The 14,528-nt window shown below is 29.2% G+C and overlaps 2 protein-coding genes across 2 annotated transcripts in view; one reads left to right on the top strand and one right to left on the bottom strand.

The window, feature by feature from the left end:
- The window catches only part of crb (cell polarity complex component crumbs), a 91,494-nt gene extending 84,934 nt beyond the window's left edge, over positions 1–6,560 (top strand). Inside the window, exons 11-17 of the mRNA XM_017900733.1 lie at positions 758–1,510; positions 1,759–2,590; positions 2,732–3,101; positions 4,003–4,318; positions 4,814–5,131; positions 5,205–5,300; positions 5,375–6,560. Coding sequence (XP_017756222.1) covers positions 758–1,510; positions 1,759–2,590; positions 2,732–3,101; positions 4,003–4,318; positions 4,814–5,131; positions 5,205–5,300; positions 5,375–5,602 — 2,913 coding nt within the window. The 3' untranslated portion in view covers positions 5,603–6,560. The remainder of the gene's footprint in view (positions 1–757; positions 1,511–1,758; positions 2,591–2,731; positions 3,102–4,002; positions 4,319–4,813; positions 5,132–5,204; positions 5,301–5,374) is intronic.
- A 5,376-nt stretch (positions 6,561–11,936) lies between these two features.
- EndoG (endonuclease G, mitochondrial) lies at positions 11,937–13,499 on the bottom strand. The gene is made up of 5 exons (XM_017900732.1): positions 13,119–13,499; positions 12,711–12,904; positions 12,404–12,640; positions 12,109–12,289; positions 11,937–12,032 (listed from the first exon to the last, which is right to left on the bottom strand). Exons 1-5 carry the CDS (start codon positions 13,371–13,373, stop codon positions 11,937–11,939), a joined length of 963 nt encoding a protein of 320 aa, XP_017756221.1. The 5' UTR covers positions 13,374–13,499.
- Positions 13,500–14,528: the final 1,029 nt, after the last annotated feature.

Consider the following 14,528-nt stretch of genomic DNA (forward strand, 5'->3'; position numbering starts at 1 on the left):
GGGGGGGGGGGCTGCAAGCAACTGCACTTTATAAGTTCTTTCTGTCTGGATACTCCAAACTTACAGTATTGAAGAACACCATAAGTGTTGAAGAAAGCGGAAACACAGATATTCGGAATCCAAAGATGCGAAGATTTTGGACTGCAGAAATCCCCATGCAATGATTTAAAAATTTAACTAAGTATGCTTTGCTATTAATGGATGGGCAGAAATTATTGGAAACCATATTATTGGCCTAGTTATATATATGTATTTGCCTTCGCCATTGACAAGAGCAAATGATATCCGCTTAAATGTTCACCGCCATTTCCTCTCGAGTTGAACTCCGACGTATAAATGAAAAATACAAGTGATATACAATTTTTCACTCTTGCTTATTTACTTCTCCGTTTAAATGTTCACGCTCGGTCGTTTATATCTCTATTCGTTAGTTACTCTATCGGTAACGGTTTATATAAAATATGCGTGTAAGTAATGTTTTGAAAATTTGTTAATATTAACTACAACAATGTGTAATAAAAGCTATAGGACTCTATTTAGAAATTTGAATGCGATATTCATCAGTCTCTGTAAAATCAACTTAAGGTGAAACAATCGCCTTTGATACCTTACAACTTTAGTCTCAAATATGTTTTTGCATTTCTGATATTATAATAACCATGTCACAGACATCTAGATGCTTAAAACGGATACGATATATTTTCTATAAAATATATTTTTATTTTTGATTTATGATATTAAATAAAATATATTTCAGGTATACTCTGGAACCTCATCAAAAACCGTGTACATGGAAGACGTTGAACCTGGATGTCCACGCGAAGCTCAATGTTCACCAAATCGCTGTAAAAATGGCGGTCACTGTACAGATAGATGGCGTGATTTTTCGTGTAAATGCGAGAGACCATATCTTGGACATACTTGTCAATATAACATGACAGCAGCTACATTCGGATATGAAAATATTACAAACGGATATGTAACCGTAAAAGTATTCGATATGGCTAGACGGGCTGTCAGATCGATTGTCGATATTTCTATGTTCATTCGGACAAGACAAGATAGGGGTGATATATTTTATTTAGGAACAGAACCAAACCCGCAATCAGATCTTAAACCGCAAGAGAAAACTTACATAGCAGCCCAACTAGAAGGAGGTGAATTACTTGTTAGAATTCAGTTTAATGGTACAGAAGCTTACACGGTTGGTGGTGTAAAACTTAATGATGGAAACAACCATTTAATACAAGTAATTAGAAATGTAACATTGGTACAAGTTAAAATTAATGGTACCGAGTATTTCCGAAAAACTATTAGTGCTTCTGGTCAATTGAATGTAACTGTTTTATACTTGGGAGGTTTACCGCAAGCATCTAGATACATACGACAAGTCGATAATCGTCAAATTGAGGTATCGCAAGCTCCGCAGATTAACTTCAAAGGAATTATTCAAGATGTTCAAATATCTAATGGTATTGAAACTATGGTCGTAGAATTCTTTCCTTTAAAGGTAAGTGTAATTTCCAATGTAAATTTTTTTTTTATCTTTTTTAAATTTTATTTTTTTATTTTTTTTTATTTTATTTTTTTCTTTCATATGTCAGAACATATATTTTTACCGAGTTCTATTATAATATTAATGAAATGTTAATGTTAATTACTTATTGTTAAACTAAATTAAATTATTTGAAAAATCAAGATTATCTGAGTTACTTGAAAATATTTAATAAAAATATTGATAACGTTTTTTTTTTACAGGCAAACGATATTCCTACCCCAATACAATTTGGAAATGTAACCTTTGATTATGACAAAATTCTCAAGGGTGTGATATCTGATAACGTATGTGTGAGTAGTCCATGTAATCACAATGGGACTTGTCATATTACATGGAACGACTTTTGGTGTCAATGTCCACGCGGATATACCGGCAAAACTTGCCAAGAAATGGAATTTTGTCAGTTGCAAGACTGTCCTGCCGGATCAAAATGTCAAAATCTAGATGATGGTTATGAATGCATTGCTAATGCTACTTTTAATGGAGCAACGACCTCCTTTACCTACATTTATAATCAAGTAGAAGAAAAAAATGTGACAGATTCATCAATTGAAACTATCCAAATTACGTATCGATCGAATACTGGTGGCACATTAATGCATGTTGCACCTCGTATAGGCGACCAACATTTTACCGTTTCCGTTTACAAAGACAAGATTACAGTATCTTGGCGCCTAGATTTACAAAATCAAGGAATACTGATTTTTGGTAAAGCTGAACCCGATGGAAATTGGACATCTATAGTACTGAGATTGAACAATAATTCCATGGAATGTGGATATGCAAATTCCAACGATGAATATGCATCGCATGTTAGTCCAAATTTTAGTTTTCCTTTGTGGTACGATTTGTTGATTACTGGGACAGTTACTCTTGGTGGGCTTGGTTCTATTTTATCTAATAAACATAGTTACGTAACAATCGGCTCCAGTAAACAGAGCTTAGAAAATAGAAGTGGTATTAATGAAAATTCGATAGATTTTACTGAACGTACACTGACCACCGCTTCTCCACCTTATAACGTAATGTCAGGTAATGCAGTAATTAAATTCGTTTACTTTGTATTTACCAATATATAAATTATATTTGAAAAAGTTAATTTATACATTATAATTTTTAATTAAAAACATAATATTCATCTTGTATAATTAGAATACGTGTTTTGTTTTGTAGGAGAAGCGTTCAAAGGATGTTTGGGTGAAGTAAGAATTGGCAGTATGCTTTTACATTACTTCACGTATGAAGAAGTATATCAAAATGCTAATTTCACACCTTTAGAATACTTAGCGTTACAAGAAAATAATTCAACGCATCACGATAGCATTGGCTGTCAACTTTGCTTTGATTCAGATTGCAAAAATGACGGCTACTGCTTTGATAAAGCAAACAGTTACATTTGTGAATGTCCTGCAGGATATACAGAAGATGATTGTTCTTTTAATATTGATGAATGCATTAATAATAAGTGCAAATATGGAGCAACATGTATAGATGGAATTGCTAATTACACGTGTGTCTGTAACAACGGTTGGCAAGGATGGTTGTTAGTATATAACTCCATTGTATTAACATATAGATATTAACACGTTCGCCATATATCGAAAATTCGCTAGATGCAGTGAATTAATGGATTTGGAACCTATAAGGAAAATCCACCATTAGAATAAAGCTGTTCGTGGTATAAAAATTTAATTATTGTTTATAAACATAGTGCTATTGTGGGGCACTGACCTAATACAATTAAATTCAGCATACTGTATCAATAGAGGACCATAAGTACTCATTATATAATATGACTTATCGATATCTATACCTTGAATCACATGGAACGTAAACTCTACGCACTAGAATAAAATTTCGAACGTGCTTACGTGAGAGTAATGTATCCTGCAAAATACCGACTCAAATATCCTAAGATTATATAATATATAGAGAACGTGTTAATAAATTTTTGTTAGAAGTTATTAAGATTATTATTAGAGTATTGAGGGTCTTTTAAACTGAAAACATTATTAACACGTTGAGCGTGACATACAGCGGCGATCTATCCGTTTGAGCTATGAGAATGATGCATCCGGTGTTCATTAAGAAAGACAAATATAATGGTACAGAAGTTAATTTTTGAACTCTTTTTAAATACATTCTAATATTTACAACATTTATTTTCTAATCTTGATACTGTCGATTCCACGGACCGACGTGACCCAAACGAAAAGTACATTGTCGATTCCCATAGACTAACGCCGTCTAAACGGAAAGTTCACTATCAGTCCCCACGGATTGACACCGCGCTCAATGTGTTAATAGAATTTCAGTACTTCTTTAAATTTAGTTATCTATAAATTTAAATAACAAATAATATAGACCCAAGTAATTGAAATAATAGACTATTATGATGAAATTTATACTTTCTCTCGTACTAATCAATCTTATTTCTATTTTAGATGTGATAGCGATATAAACGAGTGTGTAACACTTAGCCCCTGTCAACATGATGGCGTATGTGTAAATTATCCTGGATATTTCCGTTGTGAATGTCCAGATCAATTTACTGGAGATCGATGTGAAAATTTCCGTTTAATTACATGTGAAAACCAACCTTGCAAAAATGGTGGCAGTTGCACTGATGTTATAAATCCACAAACTGGTGATAATTTTACTTGTACTTGTATGACTGGCTATGAAGGTTCTATATGTGATACTCCTTACTGCATAGGACGAAAGTGTCAAAATGGCGGTAGATGTGATTATTTGGATCAGGTATATCTAATTTGATTTGTGTACTATTGAAAGCATATTTATTTACTCAAATATTATGCAACTAAACTTTATTGCTATAGTAGCATCATAGAGTTTAAAATGAGAGAGACATGAAATATTACATTTTTTAACTTGAAACAATATCATCACAATCAGAAAGAGACACAGACTTGAAATATATAAAAGTGGTATAAGAGTGATTTCATATCATAGATTCTTGTATTTATATTAAAAGTCATTTATTGATTGAAATAAAACCAGCAAGAAAGCTTACTATCCAAATCGAAAGAGAAATGAGTTTTAAATCTGTAAAGCACTAACTCCACCTATCGCATGACGATCACTTTTATATCATGTAATTTATTTTTTACAAGTCTTCATTCTACTTCCATTGATTGAAAAATATTAAATTTGTCAGTAATTATTGTTTCATTCTATATAACTGAATACATAACTATTTCTAATTTTTAATAATTTATTATTGTATCTTACTAGACACCACGGTGTACCTGTTTACTTGGGTATTCTGGACTTTACTGCGAAATTAATATCGATGACTGCGCACCAGATGCAGAAGGAAATGTACCATGCAAAAATGATGGGAAATGTTACGATGGTGTAAATAGTTTCACCTGTGATTGTAGTGATACTGGCTACTCAGGGTCTGATTGTTCATTTGATATAGACGAATGTCAAGATTCAACAACAGATTGTGGTCATGGACGATGCGAAAATTTACCAGGAACTTATCAATGCATTTGTAAATCTGGTTATTGTGGATATAACTGTAGAATGATGGATCCCTGCAGAGCGGTATTTTCTCTTAGACAAATTTTTTCATTTGATATATTGATAACTAGTTGCTTAGTCACATTTCTTTTAACAGGATTACTGTCAAAATGGAGGTACATGTAAATGTGGAGATGACGGCGGTTATAGGTGCCAGTGTACGCCGGAATACACTGGACAAAATTGTACAGAGGTATGTTTTAATATTGTTGAATAAAATATACTTTGTAAATAATTGGATTTAATACATTTTATTTTCTATTGTAGACGGAAAACTTTTTGGGTAGTCAGGCACTCGATATAGCAGTAATCGTTGGTCCTATTGTTGGATGTTTGTTTATTATAGCAGCAGGTTCTTTAGTAGCATTATTCATGATGGCTAGAAAGAAACGAGCTACTCGAGGAACGTACAGTCCAAGTGCTCAAGAGTTCAGTAATCCACGCGTAGAAATGGATAATGTGATGAAGCCACCACCGGAAGAGAGATTAATCTAAGAATTTTTTTCGTAATGATGGAGCACGATGTGGATGCTCCATGCTTCGAAAAATCCTAGTCTGTCGAGAATATGCATCGTTGTCGCAGTGCTTGTCGATATTAAAACGAAAAATCTGAGGAGTCGTCCTCTCGACAAAACTGACTTGAAACGATTAATGAAAATATATGAGGTTTCATCGCGCGTTTTCTAGTCCATGCTACCTTATCACTTAGTTATCAAAGTGACATAAGGAGTTAAGTGAGCAATTTGAGACATGGCAAATGATTTTAAAAATCTGAAAGCGACGCTAAAGATGAAACGTATCAAAACTGCCTATAAAATTAAAAGTTGATTATAAGATAGAAACCAAAATGGAACATGTATTAAAATTGTTTAAAAAAATTTAATCATTAAGAGGATTTATCGTAAACAGCAGTGAAGTGAGGAATGTATTATAAAATTTATACATTAGTCATGTTGTTAATTTGAGCAAATCATATAGTTATACAAAGTGTACTTACAACTTCATTAAGTGTCCTTAACTTATAAGCAATACTCGAAAGAAGCTCCTGAGAAACGAAACCCGTCCATTTTAGTGCCTAATTGACCCTACTTAAAGCTTTTATTTATAAGCAGTAAATTTAAAGCATCGAAAATGTACATTTCAAAAATGTGTTAAACACAAATGTTACATCGAGATCTCTAAAGCATAATGATATTCATTACTATTGTTTTACTCGCTATTTCAAGCAATCACGAAGCAGATATTGTTAAATATTAATACAGCGTAGCGATATTACGAATTATTGCGAAAATCTCGGAACTTTGTAAAAATATTGTAAAGTAATGCTGTGCACAGGTGGGACCTATTACACAGTGTTTAGCCTCTTTGCACATATTATCATTATAGAAAAAGGAGATTAAAAAAGATATATCAAAAGGATGTACAGGACATGATCGAAAATATTGTACAAATTAGCAGGTGATTTTTTACGCAAAAGTAAGAAAAAGATAATACATTTTTCTGTCCATGCTTATTTAAAAAAAAAAAAATCTATTTTAAGAATCCATCGTGTATATGTACATATATATTTACATAACTTAAATATATAACTCATTCTATGATGCATATTATTTTCATATGCAATATTTGCATAAGTTATATGAATTATTAAATTTTTAAAGGTTGGAAAATGACTTTATTAACAATATTCCATCAATTAAAAAATCTTTGAAACTGATGTCCTCAATATTGTATTTTTAAATTCATAATTAACATTTTATACTAATTGATTTTTATTTTCAGTATCTCCATATCAATAACAATATAGTCTCGCTGGACGAACTGCATATGTGAGAGCATATATACGTAATGAATTTTAAAATCGATTTTGTCGAAAACTAAGCCACGAGAATTTTCACTTATTTTTGCATAAGGAAACACCTCCTGTCAACTTGTACAATACTTTCATTTCTAACCTGTATAGTGTCTCTATTTTCCAATCTCGTTCTTAAAACGGAAAGCGATTACGTAAAAATGGAGTCTGTCCATTTTAGTCATGAGTAAGGCTTAGATTGCATTGTCGTAAAAAGGGTAGTTATCACGCTACGCGTTAATTATCTTGCGTGTAATGTGCACGCTTTTCAGTACCAACGCGGTGGTTCATTCTGTACATAGATTAGATTGTAAGTTGAGAAAAATTAATAACGATTCTACCATTAGCATTTTATATAATGAATATAGTATTTAACGATGAATATTATTTTGTATGTAATTACTTAATATCACGACCAAAGTAATAGCGAAGAATCTTCTTGTCTATTAAAATATAAATGATATAGACGTAAATAAAAAAGAAACGTGGCATCGTTTTTCAATAGCCAAGGATAATTATTCTTTACAGGAATGAGAGTTGAAATACTATTAAGTATTACCTTTTTCAAATATATTGACCAAGTTGTATTATTCTTTCGTCTCATAGAATCGAACTTAGCACGAGTATCTATTTATCGTATTGAATTTGATGTCGTAAAAACAAAATTTTTAATCAGAAAATACATTTTGACATAATTGCAGAATATTAAGCATGCTTATTCCAGGCATGTATCACAGTGTATCAAATATGTGACTGATGTATCCGCTATTATAGCAGCTATTAACTACATTATATAATGTGGTATCAATCAAAAACACAATTATGTGAATAGTTTATACTCGAAAACATATGAATAATCGTATTACATTATTGTAAATTACGAAGAATAATTTTGTTCAACGTGTATTATAGAGTGAATATCATTAATGTTTCCTGCAAGACTGAAATTTTGGGTACTAAGAGATACGTGTGCATGCGCTTTTCACGTGAGTACTTATTTTGTGACAACATGCAATATTGTGCATAAATAATTATTACAATTTGAACTAAATGTACAAAAATAATAAAAATTTAAATATTTCAACGTGATATTTATCTTTCTTTTCCATTAAACGTAAGTAGAAGATATCTTTAGAAATTGTTATACCGTTCGACTCTAATATAAGCTATTCCAAACAATTTCAGTTATTTACAAGTTGTGGTAGCACGAAAAAAGAATTGAAGAATTAAAGGTACAAACATTTCATAACTTTCAAATGGCACACTTTGATATTAAAGTATGTTTTTTAACCATAGTTCTTTGAAATTATATATACATGATAGTAGTGTACATACTAATAAATATATCGAACATATATTTATTACTCAAGCTTTTAAAGATAAGATTAAGATCTGAGTTTTTATGTTCAACGATACCAGAAAGAAAAGTGAGATATGAGATAAAAGGGAGAAAATACACCGTAAGATTCTTTAAATAAAAAATCACAATTAATCAATAATTTAAAAAATTATAAATGTCTACTAAAATTCTACTATTTTACTAAGGTTCCTAGATGAAATCGAATAATTTTTATTATATAAAGAAGAATTACGCATTTTTAATAGTTGGAAAAATAAAGTTATAAAAATAATTCAGTCATTCAAATTTATACAAGCTAAACTTCGGAGTTCCTTCTTAAGGAGTTTCCCCCACTTTAACTCCATCACTGTTAACTGTTAACTCCCACACAAAATTGTTGGCTAGTGATACGCAATTCTCCACTGCACCACCACTTTATAACGTCGCGACCAAACAGTTATCTCCCGACACCCGTCATTTTTCATTTCGAATACATTTGTTGCTGATACCGTGTAAACTTTGCAGCAGTATCGTATTGAATTTATTGTAGTATTATTATAGTTTTTAGAGTGCTTTATATTTGTAGTGTTACAGTGCCCTTTTTATTAATAATTTTTAATAATTCATTAATAATTTGGTGAACGAAATTACCTGTCACATCACTATTCTATTTGTCGTATTTACATATCTATATTTAGTTCTTCCATTATGACCAAAGTACGTATTGTTGTAAAAGGGATTTCAAATTCAAATTGGGAATTAGACTTTTTTTTTATTAAATTAATTAATTTTTTTTATGAAATTTATTAAATTTTTGCTTCAAGAAAAACATCAACTGTATAAAACATAAGAAACAGAATAGCAATTTAGTGAATGTTTCGATTCTATTAAAACAAGTATCTCTAATGCAGATGTAAAGTCAATTAGTATCAAAAAAAGGTCAAGTAATGTTCATTATTTCATTATTTTTATTTCAATATTGTGTACATTTATCGGACACTCTTAATTAAAAATAAGTAAAAAATTCGATTTGATATGTTCAACATTTAGTTCATTTATCGAAGAAAATTGTACGTTATTTTTATTATTTTGTAAGAAATACTCATAGGCTTGATATTATATTCATGTAAGTCAGTTTGAATTGTATTCATATGGCTAATATAATTTTCTTATTTTATGTTTCTCAATTACACAAGCAATAGAGATAAATGTATTATCTTATTAAAATCTAAAATCTTTTAATATTCCACAAACTTGTGATTGTACTGCATTGAAAACTTATTTTTCTTTTCTTACCCGTTCGCAGTTATCGCGATAAACTGTCATCTGTTTGTTTCTCCGATAACATTATATGTGACGTATCACGATTTCCCATGAAAACATTAGTTATGTCAGAATATTTTACAAAATAGTATATTGTATAAAGAATAATATAACAAAGTTATAGTTTAATTGTACAATAATATAAACGAACATTTATCTATGTACATTTTGATATTTTTTCATTTTATATTGCTATACTTTTTTACATGTTCTTATGTAATATACATTAATAGATATGAAGTAATAACCTAAGCTTCGATGAAATAAAAATATATATTTTGTTCAAATTTATTATTTTTGGTATGTAGTGTTTCTGTAATTAAATATTATCATAAACCAAATAAATAAATAAAAATATGCAGAAATATTCAATATCTACTAAAGAATATCTCATACTACTTCTGTATATTACACAGCATTTATATTGAAATGACATGCATTATTTAACATTTTGTGTTTTATGGAATATCTCTAAAAGTTATTGCAAATTTTTTTAAAAGTATTGTATACTTGTACATTTTATATTTTGTAAATAATATGTAATTTTAAATGATATAATACCACACCACATTTTTTACTTGCCTATTCCCTCAAATCATTTCTAATTTTTAATAGAATAATAGTACATGTTGTGATAAATTATTTGGCCATGATTTGTAAGTACAGCTGCATATGTAAATAAAATTTGTCAAAAAGAAAAAAAAAAGAATTTATTGTTTATTGTTTATTTTATTGTACAGTATTGACTTTTCATTAAGTTTGTTTTTACAAATGTACACAACATTGATGGGTCTTTCTTACATGTAAAATGGTATTTACAAAATACAAATGCATCTAACTAATATCTAACTTCATTGTTCTAGTTACATATTCATATTTAAATTCAAAAAAACCTGCAGTTGCAACAATAACTGTATTGTACTCATTCATGACATTTTTTATTCTTTTCATTTTTTAATGGTTTTCGAAATTGCTTATGCTAGAGATCTCTATTATAATATAAAAACTGAAAAAAGTGAAAGATAAGATTAAAAGAAACGAGGAACTTTTTAAAAAATGAACTAGAAGTAGAAGTAGATATAGATTATATTTAAGCAATAAAAACAAAAAACATATAAAAAATAATAGTCACATATACAATAGATCAAAGACAATGAGAAAAAAATTCAAATTAGAGTTACAGTGTACACAATCAATAAGCTAGCAATGTGGAAAAATGGGGCTTATGTATTCTATATAGACCAAATTTAAGTACAAAAGTAAACAGAGCAAAACATTTAAATGAAACATTTTGCAGTTTGTCTAATGGCTTTAAAAGATGACATTAAATAAATATGAGGCATATTCTTCACATTGAAGAGCAAAGCCAAGAATGATTAATAGAAATAAGAAATAAAATAACATGCAAAAAAAGATATTATTGAGATCACGCCACACTATAATATAGAATATATAAATAAGATGAACATGCAACTTTTTAATCATTAAATTAATTTTTTTCCATTCTTTATAACAATCTAAAAAAAAAAATAAAATTTGACTTAAAATAATTTATTGATAACCTTGAAATTTCATAAAAATATTATTTTGACATTTTGTTTTATATCAATTTGAATTCTTTAGACCAACAAAGTATATTTTAGACAATTGTATTGTATTGCTTTTAAAATTAGAATGAATTTAAATGAGATTATACAGTATTAATAATGTTATTAACAATGTTATTATATTTTTTCTAATTATGAAATTTATGTAATATACTACACAGTATATACTTTCTCCATACATGGTGGCAATTCTAAAAATTTGAATATAAATTTTATGTTTAATTGAAATATTGTATTTCTTGTCAGAATTTAAGTGATAAATACTTCAATAGATAACAAGATACTTGCTTATTAACATAAGTGATATCATTTTAACAAATCATTCATCATATATATGACTCCATATTGAAAACATCAACAATTTTTGTACATGTTTTTAAACAATAAGAATAGATTTAGATTTCCAGATTTTTTAAATTTTATCATTACTGGAAAACATATATAAATCTTTCTGTAAAAATTGAAAAACTTTTGTACATAAAATTTGTTTGTAAAGTATACGATGTAGAAGATATTTAAAATAATGGCCATGATCGAATATCACATATAAATGCATCTTCTAAAATGAGTATAATATTTGCATTATAACAAAAAATATTTCAATTCAAAAAATTAGTCAGATGTAAATAATTTCCCTTATCTGTAAGAAATTATATTAAAATTATCCTACCTACTTCAATTTTTCATTTTAGCTTTATGTTGTAATTACTATACTTTCTTTCCATTTATTTTATTTAATTTATCACGTGAAATTTTATCAAAAAATAAAAGTCCTGCAGCACGTTCTACACTTTCTGGTGGTACCTATTGCAATATATTCACCTACATTAATTGTTTTGAAATATATAAGAAAGTATAAATATTACCTATATTAATTTACCTGAAAGTTTGTTAGAGGTGCATTGTCATCTATGGGAGTATTTGGCATTACAAATGCTTCCATTTCTAATTTTGAGTCATGTGTTTCACCAACAACTATTTTATAAAAGTGAGTAGGTACTGCTACATGATTTGCACCAATAACTTCATATCGAACATATTTCTTTCCATTAGTTTCTATTCTGTAATTATGACATATTTAGAGCAATGTTAGTAAGAGTTACATAATTGCGAGTAATTGAGTATTTAACTGCTTAGGTACATAACAAATAAATTATATTAAAACTGCAAATTACTTTGGTAAATACAAAGGACCAGTGCAAACATACACATCCTTATAAACTTTAGTTAGATGTCTAACATATATTTCCAATCTGTTCCAAGAATCTCTATTGAAACCTGTACCTACTTGTGGTGCCATATTTGTTAGAAAAAATGTTTGTTCTATATGTTTTTGATTACATTTGTGATTTCCAGCTGCTGCTAAATGTCCGCGATCGTATCCACTGTTTTTGTAATCACTATTTTCTGATCTGTGTTTTATTTAAATTACTAAAATATTAATTTGAAAATACTACATAGTTATAAATTATAAATATTTACCTAAAAAAGGGATGTATACTTGTATCAGATTTGAATTCACACTTACTACGTGATACTTTTTCACTCGATTGTAATTTATCTTGAGTTAAATGTTCAAAAACCCAATGAGCTACCCTATTTCTTCTATCATAAGAAAGAACAAAGTCTTCATATGATCTAACATGATCTAACCCAGGAAAACCATATTTCATAATCTATAAAAATGAAATAAAAATGATTTAACTTTCAACTCATACTTCTAAATTATATTTGTTATAGAAATCTTTGAATAAAGAATAATGATTAATTGAATATTGAAAAATATTTTCATAATCTTTTATAATCTTAAGTGATAAATATGAGACTGAATATAAATTTTAGGTACTATTTATTATTAATTGTTAAGGTTATGCCACTTAAATAATTTACTTCAGACACTCTTGATGATAAAGATGAACCCATATCTTTCGTAGATTCTACAGGAACTGCTGCAGAAACAGTTCCAAATAAAGGTAAACCAGGCATTTCTTTGATGTTTACATTTGAGAAAATTATAGTTCCACTGTCTCTTTTTTCTACATTCAAATGTTGCTTCTGTTCAGAATATTTCCCCACATACCAAGCACTAGCTGCTATAGTAGCCATAGTACTCAGTCGAAGAATACTTGATTTCATTGTTTTCATATTTTTTATTATTAAGTTCTTGTATAATTTTTCTACAAATATAACCTCTTACTACTTATATAACTATAACGTTTTATTGACGTTTCACACAATTGATATATGCGCATGTGCAAAATACAAATACAGGCGGCCCTCGACTTTCGTACATTTTTAAAAATTCAACTTTTTAATCCTCTGCGGTCGGATGTCCCCTCTCAGGGGACATCAAATTAGCCATCAGACCAGGGCCGGCGCTAATTCTTGACAAGTTTATAAAGGAAACACCCGAAAGCACTTAATACGCCTCTTTAACTTCATTATGTATACATATTGATAAATACTTTTAAACACAGTTTTTGGTGCATATTTTTTTACATCCCTCTACTTTCGAACATTCAACATTCGCACACACTTTCAGGAACCAATTATGTGCGAAAGTCGAGGGCCCACTGTATATAGGATAATAGTTGTGATAACTGCACGTTTAATTTTAAGTCGGATGCACGTATTCCTATTGATCTGACAGGTATGTACAATACATCTAAACAGATAGACTAACCAGATCTTCATTGAGCAATCCGTACGCTCCGACTTTCTTTAGTTTTGTGAATAACGCTGACTTTGATAAACGACGTTTTAGCTATGGCAAGCTTATTATCGGCTACTACGAGTGTTTTACAAGAAGAAAAAAACGAATTACATGATGTAAAGAGTGATTGAAAGAAGAAAAATATATTCTTATATAGTTATTTGAAAATTTAAAAACTACAATTTCTGATTGAAAACAAATAATCGTATTTCATATCTAAGAGCGTACTATCGATCACTTTGATCGGTTGGCAGATTCGACTTTGCTATACACACTTTGGTCTACTTACACTGGTCGTTGTTGGGTAGCCCGATATTTTTGGATAATCCGGTATATTATAATATGAAAGACTAACAATGAGTCAAAGAATTTTGAACTTTTAAACATATTATAGCACATATTATATCCATCTCTAGGACTATATTTGTATAAGTAAAATTCAACGTATCATGCCAAAAACTTTTTTTTAATATTTCGGAAATTGTTACTAAACTACTTCTTGTCTTTTAAAATGTGAAAATCATTTTCTAAACTTTTTATAGTTTACAATTTTATTATATAAATTTTACTATAATTCAGCGTCTATT

Source organism: Eufriesea mexicana, unplaced genomic scaffold, assembly GCF_001483705.2.
Source record: "Eufriesea mexicana isolate 0111107269 unplaced genomic scaffold, ASM148370v2 scaffold1362, whole genome shotgun sequence".
NCBI classification, from domain to species: Eukaryota; Metazoa; Arthropoda; class Insecta; order Hymenoptera; family Apidae; genus Eufriesea; species Eufriesea mexicana.

Coding starts and splice junctions, on each gene's coding strand:
- EndoG (XM_017900732.1), bottom strand. CDS start 13,373: ATGAAAACAATGAAATCAAGTATTCTTCGACTGAGTACTATGGCTACT. Junction 12,641..12,710: donor AGTATACATCCCTTTTTTAG/GTAAATATTTAT, acceptor AATAAAACACAG/ATCAGAAAATAGTGATTACA. Junction 12,033..12,108: donor CACCTCTAACAAACTTTCAG/GTAAATTAATAT, acceptor ATATTGCAATAG/GTACCACCAGAAAGTGTAGA.